The 24,563-nt window shown below is 42.2% G+C and overlaps 1 protein-coding gene across 2 annotated transcripts in view; it reads left to right on the top strand.

Moving 5' to 3' along the window:
- Positions 1-24,563, top strand: part of rad54l (RAD54 like) — a 57,008-nt gene that overhangs the window by 29,913 nt on the left and 2,532 nt on the right. For both annotated transcript variants that reach the window (XM_073062840.1, XM_073062841.1), the window contains exons 7-17: positions 158-227; positions 1,651-1,939; positions 2,940-3,064; positions 4,696-4,846; positions 5,101-5,227; positions 6,193-6,267; positions 8,584-8,723; positions 8,981-9,091; positions 15,216-15,339; positions 21,048-21,126; positions 22,930-23,109. In XM_073062840.1, coding sequence (XP_072918941.1) covers positions 158-227; positions 1,651-1,939; positions 2,940-3,064; positions 4,696-4,846; positions 5,101-5,227; positions 6,193-6,267; positions 8,584-8,723; positions 8,981-9,091; positions 15,216-15,339; positions 21,048-21,126; positions 22,930-23,109 — 1,471 coding nt within the window. The remainder of the gene's footprint in view (positions 1-157; positions 228-1,650; positions 1,940-2,939; positions 3,065-4,695; positions 4,847-5,100; positions 5,228-6,192; positions 6,268-8,583; positions 8,724-8,980; positions 9,092-15,215; positions 15,340-21,047; positions 21,127-22,929; positions 23,110-24,563) is intronic.

Consider the following 24,563-nt stretch of genomic DNA (forward strand, 5'->3'; position numbering starts at 1 on the left):
TAAATCCCAAAAAAACTAAATCGACAGTGCACTATATATAACTCAATATTGGGTAAATTTGTAATAAATGTCAGGGAATGACTGGCATATTCATACCAAAATAACTCAGCTTCATATGCATACGTATTTCTGATTTTGAATGTTCTTCTTCCTTTAGAGATAAACTTCCAGTACATGTGGTGGTAGATCCGATCCTGTCTTCTGTCCTAAGACCTCATCAAAGAGAAGTGGGTTTAGTAGTGTGCTCTTTGTTAAGCTTTTAATGTAATTTATTGCCGAGAAAGCTATGTGATTTTGTTTTTGCTGTGACATTCCAATGTAACTATTGCATTACTTAAAAAAAAAAATTTAGGCAAGCCCTCAAATCAGGCAAAACAGACAGAACTAATTTAAGAGGCTCCCTGCTCACCCCTTTCCATTAACAGTGCAGAAATGGTGGTGGAATGTGAATGGAGAAAGATAAAGTTGTGATGGCGCATTTCAGGTTGGCATTTGGTTTAAATCTAGTATAACCTAGAGCTTCTCCAAACAGAGTTCCTGATCTTGGGTATGCCACCATATACAGGTGCAGAATGGTAGTTTCCTGCTTGCCAGAGAGAAGAATAATTGAAGGACCTGATGTAGATTGATCTCGATTTCCTGAAAATCTGGATGTGACATGGAACATGTTACCAGAAACAATGTGCCCCTTGTGTCTATTTGGCTTCAAAAGATCAGTGAGACCATAGATGGAGAAAAATGAGGGGAATCATTCTAGTTTTAAAAAGAAAACTCAGCAATTTAAATTGGCATTGATTTATTATTGTAACCTGTACTGAGGTAGAGTGAAAAGGTTTTCTTGCATACCATTCAACCAGATCAATTCATTCAATTGAGGTAGTACAAGGCAGAATAGAATGCAGAATAAATTGTAATGGCTACGGAGAAAGTAGTGCAGGTGGACAAGATGGAAGATCATAATGAGCTAGACTGGGAGGTCAAGAGTCTATCTTAGCATATGAGGGAACCATTCAGAGTCTTATAACAATGAGGTAGAAACTGGTCTTCAGTCTGGTGGTGCATGCTTTCAGGCTTTTGTATCCTCTGCCTGTTGGGAGAGGGGAGAAGAGAGAATGTCTGGAGTGGTCTTGGATTATGCTGGCTGTTTTTTACTGAGGCAATGAAAAGTATATACGGAGTCCATAGAGGGGAGGCTAGTTTCCATGATGTGTTGAACTGTGTTGCCACTCTGCAGTTTCTTGTAGTCATAGGAAGAGCAGTTGTATTGAGATTAGATGCTTTCGAGAGTGCATTGATTAAAAATTGTTAAGGATTGGGGGAGGGACAAACCAAATTTATTTAGTATCTTGAAGCAGAGGTGTTTGTGAATAATTACTGCATAATTTAAAACAAAGTCTATGGAGAAACTTCTTGTAAATTCATGTTGATGCAGTTTGTGGTCTGGTACTAGTGGATGTACCAAACGTAGTGGGAATGACACTATATATTTTCACTCCATAAGCAGGAAGGATGTAACTTCCCATTAGTGTTTCCGGTTAGACACAATTAAGGTATGTTTAAAACCATGAATATAAGCTATTGTATCCTCCCACGTTATCTATGTAATTTTCTGTTTTCATCTCCTTTGAAGGTAGTTCTTTTGTCTTTTAGGGTGTGAAGTTCATGTGGGACTGTGTGACGGGTCGACGAATTGTGGATGGCTATGGCTGTATTATGGCGGATGAGATGGGACTGGGCAAGACTTTGCAGTGTATTTCACTAATGTGGACACTCTTGCGACAAAGCCCTGAAGCCAAGCCAGAGATCGGAAAAGTTATTGTTGTGACTCCATCCAGTTTAGTAAAAAACTGGTATAATGAGGTGGAGAAGTGGCTGGCAGGGAAATTACAGTCCCTGGCTATTGATGGAGGAACTAAAGCAGAGATAGACAAGAAACTGGGTAAGTAAATTAAAACTGCTTTGTAAGATTTTCATTTGCTTGGTTTGTTGTGTATATAAGGTTTATATTTATAAACACCTCCCCATTGTTTGAACATATAATCTCAGTTATCATTTAAATTTGGTACAAAGAGTTTACTCTTTTTTTCAGTTGAAGCATGCGGCTTCAGCAAGCCGATCAATGTTTTTTTTTGCAAAGCTGCAGTGAGAAAATGTACTTTGGAAAATTGATGTCAAATTGCCAAAAAATTCAGATGATGAAAATTCTACCTTGTAACATTCGAGTGGATTTTTTGGCTAAAGTTGAAGTGAACTGGATAAGCTGGATTTCTATTTGGTGCCTACTGACTTAATTGCGGCCTTGAAAGAACTGTAAGATTACAGGTTTAGATGTTAAGTTCTCCTTTGAAATCCCTCCTTTATTACAAGTATAATGTGCTTGGTCTGTTCAGAGCCTTGCCTTGAGCAGACTTTTTTTATGTGCAGCCATCAATCTCTACTCTGAGAAATTGCAAGAAATCTCAGCTGAACTTCACTGGAACAATATATTATTGGTCATGACTTTATATATAGCATGTGAAACAAAGCTCCTGGCTTCCCTCTGATCCTATCAGTCTTTCTGAAGAGTGCAGGAAAATCTTGTTTGGCTGTTATTTAATGGACAGAAGAGAGTGCTCAGAGTGAGACTTCCAGGCAGGAGAAGCTTGCATAAGCAGTGAGGAGTGAAGCCAATGAGTTTAGACATACCAGCAAAAAATGTAAAACTTGTGGTGCTGGAGAATCAAGGGCAAGGTGCAGGTATTCATACTTGGTGTGGGATTGAGTACAGTGTGCACTGATCAGGGTGTGCTTTAGTTTATGGCTGACAGAAATTATAAAGCATAATATGCTGGAGAAAATGTAGTCATAAACCACAGTTAACAGCCCATCTTTGTAACTTACTGCTTTATTTTGGAACTTGTTCTGAGATTTATTTCTTAATCTTCTTCCACCCTATACAGCCATGTTTATGAGCCAACAAGGGTTGCGGATTCAAACGCCAATCCTAATAATTTCTTATGAGACGTTCCGATTACATGCTGATGTGCTTTGCAGAGGTCCTATTGGTTTAGTCATCTGTGATGAGGTAAACTGTCTTGTTACTTAGTGAAGTGTCCATGCACTTCAACAATATTCAACGCCATATAAAAGTTTGCTGATGACACCACTGTTGTGGGCTGTATCAAAGGTGGTGATGAATTAACATACTGGAGGGAGATTGAAAATTTGGCAGAGTGATGTAATAACAACCTCTTGCTCAATGTCAATAAGATAATGTCATTAAGACCAAGGCATTGATTGTAGACTTCAGAAGAGGGAAACTAGAGGTCCACGAGCCAGTAATCATTGGAGATTCAGAGGTGGAGAGTGTTAGTAGCTTGAAATTCCTGTGTGTCACTATCTCAGAGGACCTGTCCTGGACACATCATCTAAATATAATTGCAGAGAAAGCACAACAGTGCCTCTACTTCCTCAAAAGTCTGCGGCGATTCAGCATGTCATTAAAAACCTTGGCAAACTTCTATAGATGTATGGTGGAAAATGTGCTGACTGGCTGCACTATGGCCTGGTATGGGAACACCTATGCCTTTGAGTGGAAAACCCTACAAAAGATAGTGGACTCAGCAGAGTATATCAAGGGTAAAATCCTGCCAACCATTATGGACATGAAATGCTGCCCTAGAAAAGCAGCATCCATTATCAAAGATCCTCACCACCCAGGCCATGCTGCTGCCATCAGTTAGAAGTTACAAGTGCCTCAGAATTCACACCACAAGGTTCAATAACAGTTACTACCCCTCAACCATCAGGCTCTTGAACAAAAGGTGATAACTACACACATTTATGGACTGTTAGATTGTTATTTCATGCTCATTATTTATTTGCCATTTATGTATATCTACGTTTGCCAGTTTGTTGTCCATTGATCCTGTTTACAGTTACTGATTTGCTAAGTGTGCCTACAGAAAAAAAATCCCATACAACACTGAGGTTACATGTATGTACTCTGATAATAAATCTTACTTTAAACTTTTTTTGAACTTTAACTATTCTGTGACCAGCTTGCATCCGCTTCATATTTTGTTTTAATTAAATCTCTCAGCATATATTTCCCATTCCAGATATCCTTGTTAAACAGGATCACAGGATAATTATAGATTGAGTAAAGCTATTTGATGCTTATAAAACAAATCCATCTTGAATGAGTTTATTTAATGCTTATTGTTTCTCCCCATTATATTGTTCCTTTCAAGATTTCAGAGTTATGGTCTGCATTGCTTGATTTGAAGTCAATTCCACATTCTTTGACCGCTGATGGTCACTTATGGCATATGCTTTTGTATTGTGAACAGAAGCTATGTTTCATTTAAGTCTTATGAATAACTAGCTGTGAATAATTTCTGCGAGTATTAAGATGTGATGCATGTATATGTAATACACCAGGGTAATGTATTTGTTAAAATTTTAGAAGTTCTAAGGGCCTACAAGGGATATATTTTTTTAATTGTCTATATCTGCTCTATGGATTATCTCTGTCCTTTGTAAAATTAATTTAATAGCTGCTTTAGAATGTATACAGTGTACCAGTTGAAAGAAATTTTTCATCTTCAATTTGAATTAATTTTAATATTTCTGTAAGTTTCCAAAATCAAAGATATCATTTTGTGAAGTGAGGTCTTTTCTAATATACTCCGCTGTTCTTCATTTCCATCATAGGGGCATAGGCTAAAGAATTCAGACAATCAGACATATCAGGCATTGAACAATCTGAATGCCAAGCGTCGTGTGTTGATCTCAGGAACACCAATCCAGAATGACTTGCTAGAATATTTCAGCCTTGTTCATTTTGTTAATGCAGGAATACTGGGTAAGTTTGTTTTTAATTATAATATGCAAAGGCCTATTTAATCAAAATTGGACTTTTGCAGTTTAGTATTTATGTAAAATTCTTCCTATAACTAGAAGCTGGAAATTGGTTATGGTACTGCTTGTAAAATTTATTTCCTTGTCCTCAACGTGATGAGACTTAAAAGTTCCAAGGATAATCTAGTACTAAATATTCAGCATGTGGCCTTTGCATCGTAGTTTGCATAAAGATTAATACTTGTTCAAATCTTCAAGGGACTGTACAAGAATTTAAAAAGCGGTTTGAATTGCCCATCTTGAAGGGTCGTGATGCGGATGCGAGTGAAAATGAAAGATTGTGCGGTGAGGAGAAGCTGAAAGAATTGATCAGCGTTGTGAATAGGTAAAGCAACTAGTATTTATAATGATTGAGTAATACAGCTCAGAAATGTCCCTTCAGCCCAAATGATCCATGCCAACCACACCATTCTCCCTAAGTCTGTTTTTTAAAAAATTCAAACTAAATTCCTAATAAAAGTATATGCAGTGGATTCTGGTTAATTGGGACACATGGGGACCAGTATATTTTGGCCCAATTAAGTGGATGTCCAAATTAGCCAAAGTTTCATGGAAATAGTTTTTAAAAAGTTTGAAAAGACAAGCTAATTATAACTGAGTAACAAATTGTATATTTAAATAAATATAGAACAATTAGAACACTACCAGTACTACGACAGTATTATAAAACTGTATTAGTTCCTAATAGTTTTCGATGGAGCAATTTATACAGTGCATGCTGCTGCGTTCTTTAGTTTGACTGTAAATGAACAAAATCAGATTTTTTTCAGTAACTACTTGGGTTTCCTGTGTGTGCTTCAGTTTCCTTATAAATCCCAAAAATATATTTACAGGCTATTGTGAATAATCCCTAAGTGTATAGCAAGAATGAATCAAGGGGGTATTGATGGGTGTGTATAAGATAGAATACATTGCATAGATATGAGAACAATGAGATTAGGTCCATGACAACTCCCATAACAATGTCAATAAAAGTATAAGCAAAAAGTTTTCAGTTGAGTTTCAGATTATGGGTAATAGTATGCTATTCCATCACTTTGTACTTTGAAATTTTCTTTATCTTACTGTTTTAACTTTCATGGTAGAATCATTTTAGTTGGTTAAAATGAATGGCCTCTGATATTGAGTACTGTAAGCATAACCTGCCCACAGGAGCAGAAATAAGGATTGTGGTGAAATACTGATTTTGAGAATTCATTTACTTATAAATTAAATTTGCTTTTCATGTTTTTCACTCACATCTTCATAATATACAGTGTGATGCCTCATTTGACTTGATCTTCATTTTAGGTGTTTGATTCGAAGAACCTCAGATATTCTCTCCAAATACTTGCCAGTGAAGATTGAACAGATTGTCTGTTGCAGGTAAAAGTGTTCACAGCCTGATTAGATTTGTAGTTCTTCAACTAAATGTCTAAGTTTGATAAGGATTTCTGCCTGTAAGAGTCTTCCAATTACCGATTTCAAGATCCCAACTGTTCTCTGGATGAAAACGCTTTCCTTCATCTTCCATTTAATCCCTCTGCCAATTATTTTACATCTATGAGGACTAGAATATAAAAGCAAGGATGTGATGCTGAGACTTTATAAAGCACTGGTGAGGCCTCACTGGGAGTATTGTGAGCAGTTTTGGGCTCCTTGCCTGAGAAAGGATGTGCTGAAACTGGAGAGGGTTCAAACGAGGTTTACAAAAATGATTCCAGGTTTGAGCAGCTTGTCGTATGAAGAGCATTTTATGATCTGAGCCTGATTTCACTGGAATTCAGAAGAATGGAGGGTGACCTCATTGAAGCCTATTGAATGGTGATAATCCTTGATAGAGAGGATGTTTCCTGTGGTGGGAGAGTCTAAGACCAGAGGACATGACTCAGAACAAAGGGGCATCCTTTTAGAATGGAGATGAGGAAAAATTTCTTTAGCCAAAAGGTAGTGAATCTGCGGAATTCGTTACTACAGGCAGCTGTGGAGGCCATGTCTGTGTGTATGTTTGAGGCAGAGGTTGATAGCTTCTTGATTGGTCAGGGCATGGAGAGATATTGGGGCAGGGCAAGAGATTTGGGGCTGAAAGGAAAAATTAATCAGCCATGTGAAATGACAGAGCAGATTCGATGGGCCAAATGGCCTAATTCTGTTCCTGTGACTTATGGTCTTAAGCCCTCTCATAAGTGATCCCTACCTAGGCCCCTTATTTTTATACCATAAGATATAGGAATTAGGCAATTTGGCCCATCAAGTCTGCTCCACCATTTCATCATGACAAAGTTAGGCTATATACCTCAATTAGTTTTCTGCCTCAATCCCAAAGGAAACAATTCCATTTTATGCAGTTCTGTTTTATTCCCTAGCTTCATCATTCCTGAGTGCAATCATACTGTACTTCCCTGTAATGTTCTGAGCAGAAATGTATACATTTCTCAAGCAAGAGGCACAATGATGGTACAGCATTTAAATTACTAGATTAAAGATCCAGAGACCTAAGTTCAAATCCCACTACAGCAGCTAGAAGAACAGTAGGAATGACCATAAAGCAAATTGTTTTAAACATCTGACTCACTAATACTGTTCTGGAGGGGAAATATGTCTTCTCCTGGGCTGGCCTGTATGTGACTCCAAATGCATTATGAAGCCACTCAGTTCAAGGGAAATTAAAAATAGGCAATAAATGCAGGCTCACTATCCATATTAACATGTGTTGGAGACAGCCCTCATCCTATGCCTCAGCTGATAAATGAAGACTTTTTTTATAAATTGTATTGATCTGTTCTACATTTAAGAATTTGTAGATGTACTTTCTATGGTCACTCTTCAGCAGCATTCTGTAGCCTCTCTTTTTTAATTTACTTTTTACACCTTAAGTGCATCACCTTATACATTTTATTTGGATTTTAACTCTGGTTGCCATTTCCCTAGTTAACTGACTGGACGATCTATTTCTTTCTACAGTCTGATGCTTCCTCTTTGCTGTCAACCAGGAAATGAATCTTTGTGTAACCTGCAAATATTTTTAATTTGTGCTCTCCATTTAGGTATAAATGATTAAATAATGTAAACAGGTTCCTCAAATTTGCCATATTGTTTGTAAGTTTATATGATATGGCAGTTGATTGCCCATCCTTCTTGTTCTTGAGAAAGTGGAAAGCTGAACAAGATTGGGTCTTGTTTTATAATATAATCTTTATTCTTCACTGGTAAAAGACAATCTGAATGTGAGCACAACAGCTGGTATTAATAAAATATAACATTGTACACCATTCCAGTACACTTTCTCTGAAATCTGTTTAATAATTTCTATTCAAGAAACATTTTTGTTGGAGGTTCAAATTAATTTGGAACTTTCAGCTCTACCAGTATGACTTGTGCAGGCTAAACTAGAAGCATCTTCTATTGTTGATAATGATTGGACATCACTCTTAAGTCCTACTGGTTTTGCTTTGCAGAAATCAAAAACGTTTTCAAACTTCTATTATCATAATCTGGACAGTTAAATTGAATTTCACTTGTCCAGTTGAATAAACTTGTGTATAACTTTTATGTAGAAAAATATTTCTATCACAGTCACTTTTTCTATACTCAACCCTTACCCACAATATAAGGGTAAATCAAATTAAGATTAATATGTATTTTGTTCTGCACCATGTTCTCCATTTCAGTCAAATTACATTAGTCATTTCTTTCCTTCAGACTCACTCCCCTGCAGTTAGAGTTGTACAAGTTGTTCTTAAAACAAGCCAAACCAGCATTAGAAGTGGAGCAAGCTCACAATGGGAAGATAAGCATTTCCTCCCTGTCTTCGATTACCTCGCTAAAGAAACTTTGTAACCGTAAGTGGAAAAATAATTAGAGCTGTCTTTCTTAATGTCTCGTAAAATAGCAATTTTGTACTTCAGTGTATACTAGTGGGAAGCCTCAACCTAGCTTTTATTAAAGAACCAAAAAAATTTTTTAAAGTAAAAGAATTTTAAATGAGTCATAAACGATTTACCAGTCTGATTTTTATTTTGTAGCAGAAAGTCAAGATGAATTTAAATATGTAGTTTCATTTTATAAGGAAGTCTGCCTTTTCTGTTTGTCTGTCTAGACCCAGCGTTGATCTATGAGAAATGTGTTGAAGGTGAAGGAGGATTTCGAGGAGCATTTGATCTCTTTCCACCAGGATACAGTACAAAATCTGTGGAGCCTCAGTTGTCTGGTAAAACTTAAAGTCCAAATTTCTGAATCAAAATTAGTTTTTCCTCTTCTAATGTTTTCTGTTAATCTTGGTGTAAACTGTGTTTGTTCAATTGGGTTCTACAGTTGTCCCATTAGAGTGGCTGGTTAATACTTTATTATCAAGAAATGTCACTAGATTGAGCTGTCTGCAGCTACATAGAAACTCACTGTATACTTGTTTGATTTGGTGTTTGTATTGGGCAGCAGCATGCAAACCAATGCTCAATAGTTGCCTTTCACATTCCGTTAGCCCCCCACAATCCTGGTAGTTGCTGTCATGTTCTTTGTTGCTAATTCACTGTCAAATTGTACTCTGCTAAACTCTTCACGTATTTGAGCAGATGTTGAAAGTCCATCAATTTTCTTTGCTCTAGTTTGTCACCAGGATCAACTTTAGGAGGGTGAATTCAGTGGGTAGTGTTTTAGTTTATGCGTGGTGGGGTGGAGATGCGCCTCTATCAAAGGAAATGTGAGGCGTTCCTTCCCTCCACTAGCCTGCAGGTCATGGGCAAGGTGATGCACCATCAATAACTCTTGGAGACGGGAGGCGAACAATAGGCTTTTATTAGCAGCAAAAGAGACCACAACATCTTGGAGACTGAGGGAGGAGCAGTGCCTCCAATCACCTTTATACAGGGGTCTGTGGGAGGAGCCACAGGAGCAGTCAGCAGAGGGGCGTATCCAGAGAGCAGTCAGCAGAGGAGTGTGTCCAGACAGGTATACATAATTTACCACATTCATCCCCCCCTTTGTTTTAAAAGAGAGTCCCCATGGGGCACAGTTTCTTACAAGTATATTTACAGGTTAAGTCTATCAGGCGGTCGAGTCTGTCGCTGCGATCTACGTAGCACCGGCTGTGATTGCACCGGTGACGGTGGTTGTGCTGGCTCCGGCCTGACTTGAGGTGCCAGCCCGTTAGGCGTCAGCAATCCTTCATGCGTGTGCGTGGCGCCCGGTATGGGAGTGTCGTGAGGAGTCTGTGTAGGGCTTGGTGTGCGTGGTGTCTCGTGGGTATATACATCGGTGGTTACGGGGTTCATAGTCACCGTGGAGTGTGCGGAGTAGGGGTCTGGTGCTCCTGCGGGCGCCAGATCGCGGACAGAGACCGTGTCCTCCCGCCTATCAGGTAAGACCACGTAGGCATACTGGGGGTTCGCATGTAGAAGGTGAACCCTCTCGACCAGCGGGGAGTATTTATTGCTCCTCGCATGTTTCGAGAGCAGCACTGGCCCTGGGGACGTCAGCCAATCCGGCAGGGTGGTCCCAGTGGCAGACTTCCTGGGAAAAGAAAAGAGTCGCTCATGAGGGGTGGCATTGGTGGACGTGCATAACAGGGAGCAGATGGAGTGGAGTGCCGCGGGGAGGACCTCCTGCCAGCGAGAGACCGGCAATCCCTTTGACCTAAGGGCTAAGAGTGTGGCCTTCCACACAGTGGCATTCTCCCTCTCCACCTGTCCATTCCCCGGGGGATTATAGCTCGTGGTCCTACTAGTAGCAATACCCCTAGCCAGCAGGTACTGGCGCAGCTCGTCACTCATAAACGAGGACCCTCTATCACTATGGATATAGCAGGGATATCCGAACAGAGTGAAGAGCTGGCGCAGGGCTTTTATGACGGACGTGGCAGTGGTATCGGGGCAGGGGATGGCAAAGGGGAACCGCGAGTACTCGTCGATTATGTTGAGAAAGTAGACATTGCGGTCGGTGGAGGGAAGGGGGCCCTTAAAGTCGACACTCAGTCGCTCAAAGGGGCGGGTGGCCTTGATAAGTTGTGCCTTTTCAGGATGGTAGAAGTGCGGTTTGCACTCAGCGCAGACTTGACAGTCCCTGGTCATCGTCCTGATTTCCTCAAGGGAGTAAGGCAGGTTCTGGGCTTTCACGAAATGGTAAAGTCGGGTGACCCCCAGGTGGCAAAGATCTGCATGGAAGGTGTATAGCCGGTCGAGCTGCGCGCTGGCACACGCTCCCCAGGATAGAGCATCAGGGGGCTCATTGAGCCTTCCAGGCCGGTACAGGATGTCATAGTTGTAGATGGAGAGTTCTATTCGCCATCTCAAAATTTTATCATTTTTGATTTTGCCCCGCTGTTGGTTGCTAAACATGAACGCAACTGAGCGCTGGTCGGTCAGCAAGGTGTGAACCTTTTGCCGGCGAGATAGTGCCTCCAGTGCCTAATAGCTTCCACTATGGCCTGGGTTTCTTTCTCCACCGTGGAGTGCCGAATTTCAGGGCCTTGAAGGGTATGAGAGAAGAATGCTACTGGCCTGCCTGCCTGATTGAGGGTAGCAGCCAGCGCGAAGTCGGAGGCGTCATTCTCTACTTGGAAGGGAATGGTCTCGTCCACCGCATGCATCGTCGCTTTGGCAATGTCCCCTTTAATGTGGCTGAAGGCCGCGCGGGCCTCGGCTGAGAGGGGAAATGTGGTGGACTTGACCAGGGGGCGGGCCTTGTCTGCGTAGTGAGGGACCCATTGGGCGTAATAGGAAAAGAAGCCCAGGCACCGTTTGAGGGCTCTGAGGATAGTAGGAAGAGGGAGTTCCAACAGGGGGCACATACGGTCGGGGTCAGGGCCAATGACCCCGTTCTCCACGACATACCCAAGGATAGCAAGTTGACTGGTTCCGAACACACACTTGTCCCTTTTATAGGTAAGGTTAAGAGCTTTGGCCGCTTGGAAAAATCGTTGGAGGTTGGTGTTGTGATCCTGCCAGTCGTGACTGCAGATGGTGATGTTATCCAGATATGGGAACGTGGCCTTCAGTTGGCACTGGTCCATCATCCGGTCCATCTCCCTCCGGAAGACAGAGACACCATTCGTGACACCGAAGGGAACGTGCAGGAAGTGATAGAGCCTGCCGCCCGCCTCGAAGGCGGTGTAGGGGTGGTCCTCCGGGCGGATGGGGAGCTGACGGTAAGCGGATTTCAGGTCTATGGTCGAGTACACCTTGTACTGAGCTATCTGATTGACCATATCCGCGATGCGGGGTAGGGGGTACGCGTCAAGCTGCGTGAACCTACTGATGGTCTGGCTATAGTCCACGACCATCCTATTTTTCTGCCCGGTCCGAACAACAACCACCTGGGCCCTCCAAGGACTTGTGCTTGGCTCAATGATCCCCTCCCTGAACAGCCGCTGCACCTCCAACTTAATGAAGGCCCTGTCCCCTGCGCTGTACCTCCTGCTTTTAGTTGCCATAGGTTTACAGTCGGGGGTCAGGTTGGCGAACAGCGGTGGGGGAGGGATCTTGAGGGTGGAGAGGCTGCAAGTGGTGTCGGTAGCGCAGCTGTCGGCAAGGTGTTGGGTGGGATGTGCGGGTCGGTGTGTGTGTGTGGTCAGTAGCGGGGTATATGATGAAGTCCCACAAAACTGAGGATTTCTGACAGTGATTGGTGGGAGGGGCCCGTCATACTCCATTGTCACACTTTTCAGGTGGCTCTGGAAGTCGAGCCCCAATAGCACAGGGGCACATAGTTGAGGCATGACCAGTAAGCAAAGTCCCGATATTCTGTGCTCTGCACCACCAGTGTCGCTACACAACCCCCCCCCCCCCCCCCCCCGGATGTCTGTGGAATGCAATCCAGAAGCCATGGTGACCTTTTGCTTACCGGCTGTGTCACAAGTCCGCAGCATTGCACTGTGTCTGGGTGAATAAAACTCTCAGTGCTGCCTGTGTCAAACAGGCAGCTAGTCCTGTGCCCCTCCACCAGGATGTCCATCATTGACCTTGTGAGCTGGTGTGGAGCGCTCTGGTCGAGGGTCACAGAGGCCAGAGTTGAATCGCCGTCTTGGTGCCTGGTAAGCACCCGTGGATTGGAGGCGGGGCGAGGTGGCGCCGACAAAGATGGCCGCCCCCATGCCTCGCACGCGGCGGACAGGCAAGATGGCGGTGACCAAGATGGCTGCCCCCATGCTTCGCACGTGGCGGACAGGCAAGATGGCGGCGACCAAGATGGCGACCCCCCCCATGCCTCGCACGTGGCGCTGCTCGACCCCGCTTGTGGTTTGGGCTCACAGGCCTTGGCGAAGTGGCCCTTCTTGCCGCAGCTGGAGCAGGTAGCTTCTCGGGCTGGCCAGCGTTTTCGGGGGTGCTTTTCGAGTCCGCAGGAGTAACACTGTGCGGACTTGCGACTGGCAGCAGCCGTGGTCGACTCGCCAGCGAGTTGCAGGGACTTCACGGACTCGCGACTGGCAGCAGTCAAGGTCGACTCGCCAGCGAGTTGCGAGGACTTCACGGACTCGTGACTTGCAGGAGCCGAGGTCGATTCGCTGGCGGGTTGCGGGGTCTGCAGCGTCCACAGGGTCGGCGGGAGATCGCGCGCCTGGACAGCGTCAGCATCGTGCAGAGCGGCCTCCAGCGTGTCAGCCAGCTCGATCGCCGAATGTAAGGTAAGATCGGCGTGTTCCAGCAGCCGCTGGCTCACGTACACTGACCTGATCCCCGTAACGAAGGCATCTCTTACCAGCAGCTCCGCATGCTGTTCCGCCGTCAGTCCCCTGCAGTCGCAGGCCCACACGAGTGTCTGTAGGGCCCGGACAAACTCAGCGCTCGACACTCCGGCCCGCTGCCGCTGTGTCGCTAAGCGATGTCTTGCGTAGACGGTGTTCACCGGCCGCTGGTATTGTCTTTTGAGGGCATCCATTGCACCCTGGTAGTCCATTAGGTCTCTGATCACGGAGTAGACCCTTGCACTGACTCTGGAGAGGAGAACCTTGCGCTTTGTGGCAGAGTCGGTCACATGAATCTGCTCCAGGTACGATTCGAAGCATGCTAGCCAGAGTTGGAAAGCGTCACCAGCTTCCTGGGATTGAGGGTCAAGATCCAATTGGTCTGGTCGTAAAATGCTCTCCATGTTTTAAAATTGCTGCTAATAAAATTGATGCACCATCAATAACTCTTGGAGACGGGAGGCGAACGATAAGCTTTTATTAGCAGCAAAAGAGACCACAACATCTTGGAGACTGAGGGAGGAGCAGTGCCTCCAATCGCCTTTATACAGGGGTCTGTGGGAGGAGCCACAGGAGCAGTCAGCAGAGGGGTGTGTCCAGACAGGTATATGTAGTTCACCACACAAGGTTAGCCCCACCCTCCCCCAATCAGTGCCATGTGAAGCCATGGGAACAGTTGGTAGATGGTTGTATTAGCAGCTGGTGCATATCACAAGTCCTGGTTAAGGAACCACTGATGCTGGGCAGACAGCCTCTGAAGAGTATTGATAATGACTGGGGTCTCCCATCTTGTAAAGACACTACCCAGGAGAAGGCACTGACAAACAATTTCTGTAGAAAAATTTGCTAAGAACAATCATGGTTATGAGACCATGATCACCTACGTCATATGACATGGCACAACCAATGATGTGTTTTTACTTAATAAAGGGGCCATGGTAGTGTAGCAGTTAGTGCTATGCTGTTGCAGCTTGGGGGCATTGAAGTTTGGAGTTCAATTTCGACACATTCTCTCAGGAGTTGTACATTCTCCATATGATGGTGTGGGTTTCCTCCTGGTGCTCCCACATTCCAAAGACTTGCCAGTCAGTAGGTTAACTGGTCATTGTAAATTGTCCTGTGATTAGGCTCGGGTTAAAACAGTGGGCTGCTGGGTAGTGCAGATCATTGGGCCAAAAGGGCCTGTTACACCCTGTATCTCAAAATAAATAGAGTTCAGCCAGGGAACACTCTTCTCCTTTATACTAATCTCTTTGTGATAATGTATCAACAGAGATTTTTTTTAATTATTAGGACACAGAAAGAGGCCAATTGAACCATTTGATCAAGGCTTTCAACAACCAATGCCATGAATTATTGAAAAGCAAATTTATCCAGAACTAACATCTGACCTAAAGGACCAATTAAGACTACTATTCTGCCATAGCCTTGAAGGAAATTTCCTCAGCTGTCCTCAATCATAATCAGCATTATACATTCCACCTTGTTTGTTCTCTGCTTGCAGTCACCTTGAATATTGCAGTCACTGGTTGCAAGGAAACTCTTTGAAGTTTTTACCAGCAATCCTAAGAAGTGCTCTTTGTTTTGTATTTAAGTGACAGGTGTTATGATATGATTTTTAAAAATTTTCTTTTAATCCACTTCTATCTTACTGCAGGCAAAATGCTTATTCTTGACTATATCTTAGCCATGACTCGAAGTACCAGCTCTGATAAGGTGGTTCTGGTATCAAACTACACACAAACTCTTGATTTATTTGAGAAGCTCTGCAGAGATAGGAGGTGAGTCCAAGCAATACAAGTAAATACATGATATTCTGAACCAGTGTGCCCCTCCACAGCAGAAAGATATAAGATGATCTTTAGTGCAAATTCTGTGACAAATTATACAAGGTATTTTGGAACAAGTTAACCTATGAATTTGATTATCAGCTGTAACTATTGAGGTTGTAAATAAAGTTCAATTGATTTATTGCGCCTTTATGACATCATGGGTTGGGAATCTAAACAGCATTCTGTGCTTGTGGGATCTGTACTGTCAATATCAACAGCACTAATATAGTGATCAGCACCTTGACTGAATGATGGTAATACTGAAATCTAGATTAAAGTGTTAATGTAGATTATATCTGAAAATTTTAGTGTGGGGCTTGAGATGAAAGTGTTTTCAGATGAGCATTTGCGCATCCTTTCTGTGTGAAGTCATCACAAAATCACGTTAATTTTGATATATCAACATATGGATTTCTAAATGTTCATGTAAAGTTTTGCCTATATCCCAATTCTCATCATATCCTATGCAGCAATGGTCCGAGCTGACCAGCATTAACTCCTGGCCCAGCAATGACACAACTTTAAAATTCTTAACCTTGTTTTCAAATCTCCTATGTGCTTCTGCCACCAAATATCTTTAACTCTGTCCAGCCGTAGAATCCTGGTTCCTAAGTTGCTTGCAATTTGCATCCTATTACAGGTAATCCCCGCACACGGCCATTTGGGTAATGGAATTTCACTTTTGCAGAATTCACAACACATTATTCAGAAATTTGAGATACAAAATAATATTATAGCTCGTGAAATCTATATGGGTGACAAATAGTAAATAAATACAGACTGTGCAATGGTTATGAATGCCCAAAATGTCGATACTGTACTCCCACTACAAGCAATCTACCATAATATTAAATTCAAAAATCTGAAGTACATTCATATTTTTTTTTCCTATGAATGGCAGAACTAGATTAAGGCAACTGGACTTGTTTCCTAGAAGATGTTTCACCACTCATCTGAGAGGCTTGATCCATGGTGGGTAGTTTTCCGGCTTATAAACTCTGAGTTGTTTATAGTGCATTGTAACTAGGTGGCGTCATACTCTGTTCAGGGATGGATTTTCCAGTTTGACAAAGATGGCTTCTTTAACCCCTCTTTCAAACCACCTGTCCAAAATGTGCATATTATTATCATCAAAGGAGTCTCCTTTATCCTTTAAGTGTATATATACAGCTGAGTCTTGACCTGAAGTGTTAGCCCTCCAATGGGCCACCCATATGTGAAGTGGTTGTGTTTTTTGTCTATATACAGATTTGTGCAGTTCTCATTGCATTGGATAGCATATATAATATTGCTTTTTGTATGTTTGTGTGTAGGATCCTTGGGGTGGACAAGTTTCTGTCTGAGTGAGTTTGTAGGTTTGAAAAACACAGGGATTTGGTGTTTTTTTGAAAATCCTCGAGTTTCTCTGAAACTCCAGCTATCTATGGGATGACTATGTTTTTCTGTCTGCTTTGGTTTACCTCTGTCTGTCGGTTTTTATTGCACATTTTGAACAGGGAGGAGGTTTGAAAGCCATCTTGGTCAAACTGGAAAACCCTTCCCTGAGCAGAGGGGGTGGTCTATGACACCACCTATCAGCTATTTGCAATGCAGTCCTAACATCGGTGTCTCCACAACAGTTCACACCTCCACGCATGCAAAGATGAGACTAAGGACCCTTTCATTACCTCTACAACTCTCAACAACCCTCATATGTGATTGCTATACCTTTAAACAACTCCGAGTTTATAAGCCAGAAAACTACCCACCATGGATCAGAACTGAGTGGCAAAGTGTCTTCTAGACAACACGGCAAGTCCAGTTGCCCTGGTTTACTACTGCTTGGTATACAGTGACCTGGATGACTGAGAACCTTCATAGACAGAACTAGATTCCTCTCTTCACTTTCACTGATTTTTAAAATCGGTATGATGTACTTTTGATACCATTCATTACAATACTATTGAAGTGTGGTTACCATATTGAGTGACTGTATTTTCTGACTTGTGGATGATTGTAAATACAAGACCTTTTCTTTGCCTGCTGATTGCCTATAAACAATTTTTTCAACTCTTGTTTCTTGCTGTATGTGCAAATGATGCAATAATCGCAATATGCCCCATTTCTAGGAATGCACATCTTCCCCTACTGCAGCACAAGAGTCTTCTGTATCTCTTAATTGTCTTCCTAAAATTTCTCCACCTTGCCATCTTTCTTTCCTGGTTTAGGATTTCCCTGAATCCTATCTCTGCAATTAAGTTTGCCTGTTTTTGAAACAGTTGTTCAATAGGCTGAAGCCTGATTAAATGCTGCTTTAAAAACGTGGCTGGAATCTAAAATACAGACTTAATACAAAGAGCAAAATACCCAGTGGGTAAAAATTACTGAAAAGGTGCAAATTGCCTCAGATGGCAACATTTCTTTATCTCACTGATTAGGATGCTTATCACAGGCTTCAATCTTCACAGTCTCGATGACCAGAAGTGAAGAGGTGACACTCTTTTCGGGAGAATTTTTAACCTGTGGCTTTATCTCTCCTCTTGAATAAACATGATAGTGAGGGTATGATGTACTGTCACTGGTGATGTCTTTTGGTTGAGATGTTGAAAAATCATCATTACCTCATTGCCTTTCATGCCTTCTTACTGGATCCCATCATCAAGGACATCTTTACTCCCCCCCCCCATTTTGCTTTCCGCAGAGATCACTCCCTACGTGACTCCCTTGTCCACTTATCCCTCCCCACTGATCTCCCTCCTAGCACTTATCCTTACAAGCAGAACAATTGTTAAATCTACCCCTGCATCTCCCCTCTCACTACCATTTAGGGCAGTAAACAGTCCTTCCAGGTGAGGTGATACTTCACCTGTGAGTCTGTTGGGGTCATTTACTGTGTTTAGTGCTCCCAGTGTAGCTTCCTGTATATCGGTGAGACCAGACATAGATTGGGAGACCGCTTCGCCAAGCATATATGCTCCATGCACCAGAACAAGCGGGATCTCCCAGGGGCCACCCATTTTAATTCCATTTCCAATATGTCCATCCATGGCCACCTCCACTGTCGTGATGAGGCCACCTTTAGTTTGGAGGAACAAAACCTTATATTCCATTTGGGTAGCCTCCAACCTGATGGCACGAACATCGAATTTCTCAGACTTCTGGTAATGCCCCCCCCCCACCCTCCTGCTTCACCATTTTCACCCCCTTCCCCTCCCTCACCTTATCTCCTTGCCTGCCCATCGCCTGTCTGGTGCTCCTCCTCCCTCTTTCTTTCTTCCATGGCCTTCTCTCTTTCTCCAATCAACTTCCCAGCTCTTCACTTCATTCCTCCCTCTCCAGGTATCACCTATCACCTGGTGGTTCACTCTGCTCCCCCATCTTTTAAATCTACTCCTCAGCTTTTTTTCCCTCCAGTACTGCTGAAGGATTTCAGCCAGAAACGTCGACTGTACTCTTTTCCATCAATGCTGCATGGTCTGCTGAGTTCCTCCAGCATTCTGTGTGTGTTGCTTGGGATCCTACCACCGAGCACATCTTACCCTCCCTCCCCTCCACTTTCTGCTTTACACAGGGATTGCTCCCTAAGCAATTCCCTTGTCCATTCGTCTCTCCTCACTGATGTTCCTCCTGGCATTTACCCTTGCAAGCGGAACAGGTGCTACACCTGCCCCTATGCCTCCTCCCTCACTACCAGTCAGGGCCCCAAACAGTCTTTCCAGGTGAGGCAACACCTCACCTGTGAGTCCATTGAGGTCATCTTATGTGTCCGGTGCTCCTGGCGTGGCTTCCTGTATATCAGTGAGACCCGACCAAGGTTGGGAGACTGCTTCTCCGAGTACTTACATCCGCCTGGAGAAGTGGGATCTCCCAGTGGCCACTCATATTAATTCCACTTCCCATTCCCATTCCAGCATGCCCATCCATAGCCTCCTCCACTGTCACAATTTTGCCAGGTTAAAATTAAAGGTTGGAGGAACAACACCTTATATTCTATCTGGGTAGCTTCCAACCTGATGGCATGAACATGCTATTTCTTGAACTTCTGGTACTGCCTCCCCACCCCACTTCACATACCCCATCCTCTTTTCCCTATCTTGCCTCCCTCTGATGCTCCTCCCCCCTTTTCTTTCTTCCATGGCCTTCTGTCCTCTCCTATTTGATGTCCCCATTCTCCAAGGCCATCTATCTGCCTCTTTCACCAATCAACTTCCCAGCTCTTTACTTCATTCGCCTATTACCTTGTATTTCTCCCTCCACTCACCCCACCACTTAAACCTACTCCTCATCTTTTTTTCTCTAGTCCTACTGAAGGGTCTTGGCCCAAAACGTCGATTATGCTCTTTCCCATAGATGCTGCCTGGCCTGCTGAGTTCTCCATCATTTTGTGTGTGTTGATCGATGAAGATACCTTCCAACAGTTCAAGGCAATGGCTCACCACCAGCTTCTCAAGGGCAATAAGGAAAGGACAATAAATGGTGGTCCAATACTAGAAGACATGCATCTTGAGTGAAGGGGGAAGTTCAAAGGAAATATGCAGGGCACGTTGTTTATTCAGAATGTGATGGGTGCCGGGGTGGTGATGAAAGCAGAAATGATAGTGGCATTAAAAAAACATTTTGATAGATATGGGTGGATCACATGCAGGCAGAGTAGATGGCCCGAGACCTTAGGGTGGAAATGGTTAATATAAGGGGATATTATTTTAAGATGATTGGAGACAATTTTAGGGACATGTTCAAAGTAAGTTTTTTTACACGGAGAATGGTGAGTGTGAGGATTGCGCCACCAGGGTTGGTGGTAGAGGCAGATACAGTGGGGGAACTTACGGAACTCTTAGACACATGGATGGTAGAAAAATGGAGGGCTGTGTAGGAGGGAAGAGTTAGATTGATCTTAGAGTAAGCTAAAAGGCCGGCACAAAAATTGTGGGCCAAAGGGTCTGTATTGTGTTCGGTGTTCTAATTCAGCATAGAATCCACAACTTTCCTTTTAGGAAGGTTGGGTGTATTATTTTGAAACTTATAGCTAAAATGAAGAAAGAGTGGAGAAGCAAAGAAAAGCTGTCTGATTTTGTAATTTATTAATACTAGTTATGAAGCTGTTTCTGCCCCAGTGTTAACAGTGATGGTTGTTAAGACTTTGTGGCATTTGACCTGAAACTGTGTGAATATAGAAAAGTACAGCACAGGAACTGGCCCTGTGACACACGACGTCTGCTCCAAGCGTGATGCCAAATTAAACTTTTTGCCTACGTATGATGCATATCTTTTCATTCTCTGCATATTCATGTCTGGCTTAAAAACCTTATATCATATCTGCATCCACCACAGCCCATCGCAGTTACCTACCATTCTCTGTTTAAAAAGAAACTTGCAACCACATAAATCTTTTAAACTCTTTCCCCCCCTCACCTTAAATGCATGCCCTTTGGTATTTATCATTGATACCCTGGAGAGAAAAAGATGCTTGTGTTGACAACAATCTAGAGACTCTATTTAAATGGTTTGAGGGTTGAAATAAATATCGTCGGTGGTGTGATATAGAGAGAACCTGAAGGTGCATGGGTAATGTGATTCTATGCTTCAGAGAGAATTATTTACTATGTTTCATATTTACTATGAAATATTTGCTCATAATTAAAAGAACAATTAATTTTAACTTCCTTTCCATCTATCAGATACCTTTATGTTAGACTGGATGGTACAATGACAGTAAAAAAGAGAGCCAAGATAGTGGAACGTTTCAATAACCCTGCGGTAAGTGACAGCATATGCTTTTAAGAACAGTTTAAGAAAAGCTGAAATAATGCCTTATTCCTCTACATAGATATATTGTGCTCCATAGCTTGAAATTTAAAGCGATGTGAGTACCCTGAAACTCAGTCTGGTACATCTCAGCCCAACTCAATCACCAACTGGAGAATGAGGGCCATTCACACTGGCACCTGTCTGCCCTGTCTTCTCATTTTGATTCCTGAGCTCTAGGCTCCCTTCCCCATGTGGTATGAAATTCAAAACACTGAGCTGAGATGTAGGTGTAACAAGCGCTTTGATAATGGTCCAAACGGCACAGTAAATGAAATGAAGAATAAGAAAGATGTATGAGAGATTTGGGATGAGAGGAGGTTACAGAGGTAAAGTAGGGTAATTTACTAGGGATCTGAGAATGTTAAATTATATCATTAAAGTGATTAATGGGAAATTAAATTTGTGTGATGATTACAATTATTACTTCTAATTTCTCGATTATCCTGCTGAGTGATTGCTTATGATTGATTCCTTGAAAAGTCATATTTAAAATGATACAGCTGAAATTTAAGGATTTTTTTTGGACCACAAGAGTTTTGTGAAAGTGGATTTCTATATCTAGCTCAACTAAGTCATCTCAGTCAAAATAATAATTAGGCATCTCTTTTAATTGTATGTTCCTGAGTAATTGCACATTCTACACTTGTATGGAGAATTTAATACCATACCAAAAAGAATAAATAGTGCTATGTACGTTGTATATAAATCAGGCAAGTAATTATATTTGGTAAACACAAAGTACGCTGCAGATGCTGGGGTCAAAGCAACATGTACAACACACTGGAGGAACTCAGCAGGTCGGGCAGCATCCGTGGAAACGAGCTTGGATGCTGCCCGACCTGCTGAGTTCCTCCAGCGTGTTGTATGTGTTAATTATATTTGGTTACAGCTGTTACTATGCTTTTAAGTTTTTACCTGAACTGTCAACACAGCCTGTACTTCATTTGCTGATCTGGGCATCTAGCTCAGATCCTAGCTCTAATGTAGAGCTTCAGATTCAAAATGCAACAGTGCTTTCTACTAATCAATTTCAAATTCAAACTTATTATTATCCAACCGTATACAGTTATTTCACCAAACAAGACAAAGTTCCTCCAGACCAAGTTGCACAACGCTTACGTATAACTCACACACAACACAAAAATTAATATTACCTCAAATAAATTAACAAATAATAAGGTGCATATACAATTCAAGTTAAAAAGTATATAGTATAGCACCATTAGGGCTTTATATGTGATAAGACCTGGACGGTGGCAGAGAGTTCAATAGTTTTACAATCTGGGGGGAAGAAGCTGTTTCTCATCTTAACTTTTCTTGTCCTAATGCTACAGTTCCTCCTGCCTGTTGGTAGACGGTCAAAGAGGTTGTTGACGGATGGGAGGGACCATTGACAAGTGTATGTAGCAATCCTGATAAATATCTCTAATAGGTGAAAGAGAGACCCTGATGATCTTCTCAGCAGTCCTTGTAATCCTTTGTAAGGACTTGTGGTCAGATGCCTTAAAATTCCTGTACCATGCAGAGATGCAGCTGATCAGGACACTCTTGATGTGCTCCTGTAAAAATTGGTTAAAATGAGGTGGGGAGTCTCACCTGTCTCTTTCTCCTCAAGAAGGTCTTCAATGTCTTAAGTTTATGCTTCTTATTTGTTTAGAAAATATGTAAAATTCTAATTTTATACTTAATAAAAAAATATCAAGGTGGAGTGGGATCTTGCCAGGGTCTCACTATTTATTTGTATTATTTCAGAACCCTGAATTTATATTCATGTTGAGTAGCAAAGCTGGTGGATGTGGCTTGAATTTAATTGGTGCAAACCGGTTGGTCATGTTTGATCCAGACTGGAATCCAGCTAATGATGAGCAAGCGATGGCTCGTATATGGCGAGATGGACAGAAGAAGACTTGCTACATTTACAGGCTTTTATCGGTAAGGAGCTGATGATTTGTTAAGGTTGCAATTCTGGCGCTCTTAATGCATCGAGATAATGATGTCTTTGAATCAAATTGAAAGCAATAACAAGGCCAAGCTTCAGGTAAAGCAGGGGAGAGAAGTCTGAACGGTTTATGATGCATTTGAGTATAGTTCTTCATAACATCTTTTTGCTTTATAAAATTAATTCCAAGTAGTAAAGAGAATTTGCTTGCTTTTAAAATGCGTGCTGTGTGTTGTATGTGTTTTATAATAATATGCTTGAAGTATCAGCATTAGAATGTGATTGCTCTGGAGAAGGTTCACAGATTTACCAGATGTTGCTCAGGATAAAACATTTTGTTTAAGAGGAGATTCCAGGTAGGTTGGAATCATAGAATGATTTTATAATTATGAAATCATAATCCCAAGAGATTGTGTAGATGCTGGAGTAACACAAACAAAATACTTTAAAGTTCAAAGTGTGTTATACACTCAACCAACAAAAAAGTGCCTGAAATAATGAACAATTTTTGTATGTAACTAAATTAGAATGGTGATATTCTGGGGTTGTAGTGACAAATTACCAGAGTACAGAGTAAAACCAGAGGACACAGCCTCAGAATAAAGGGACATCCGTTTAGAAAGGGGTGAGGAGGAATTTCCTTAGCCAGAGAGTGGTAAATCTGTGGAATTCATTGCCATGGGTGGCTGTGGTGGCCAAGTCATTGGATATATTTAAGGCAGAGGTTGATAGATTCTTGATTAGTCAGGGCGTGAATGGATACAGAGAGAAGGCAGGAGATTGAGACTGAGAAGGAAAATAGATCAGCCACGATGAAATGACGGAGCAGACTGGATAGGCCAAATGACCTAATTCTGCTCCTATCTCTTATGGTCAACAGACTCTATTGTAGCTAACCTCATCCCTTCTGAACTCCATTCCTCATTTACCCCAAATCTGATGACTTGGACAGCCTCTCGGTCCCCAATGCTTTATCTTAGGTTTAATCATTTCATGTTATTGCACTTTCATGCAGTACTCAAACACATAAAACCATTGGCCCTGATATCAAACACTTCAGTGGGCTTCCTTCCAGGGCTACCTTCTAGAAAATATCATTAAAACATGCCTTTTCATCTGTCTCTCTTGAAAAACTCCTGAAAATTAATGATTCATTTTTGTCAAGTCTTTGCTATTCTATATTTGACATCCAGTTTTTTTTTTCTAATTACATTGCTTAAACATATTGGGATTTTTCAGTGTTACATATAACACAAAAGAGCACAGTACAAGAACAGGCCCATCAGCCCATGAGGTATTTGCAGACCATGTTGACAAATGTATAATCCTATCTAACCACACCTGGTCTATAGCCATCCATTGTCTGCTTGTTCATGTGCCTGTATAGATGCCTCTTTAACATTGCTGTCGGTTGTACTTCCATCACCTCCCATGGCAGCACATTCCA

The sequence above is a fragment of the Hemitrygon akajei genome, chromosome 12 (assembly GCF_048418815.1).
Source record: "Hemitrygon akajei chromosome 12, sHemAka1.3, whole genome shotgun sequence".
NCBI lineage: Eukaryota > Metazoa > Chordata > Chondrichthyes > Myliobatiformes > Dasyatidae > Hemitrygon > Hemitrygon akajei.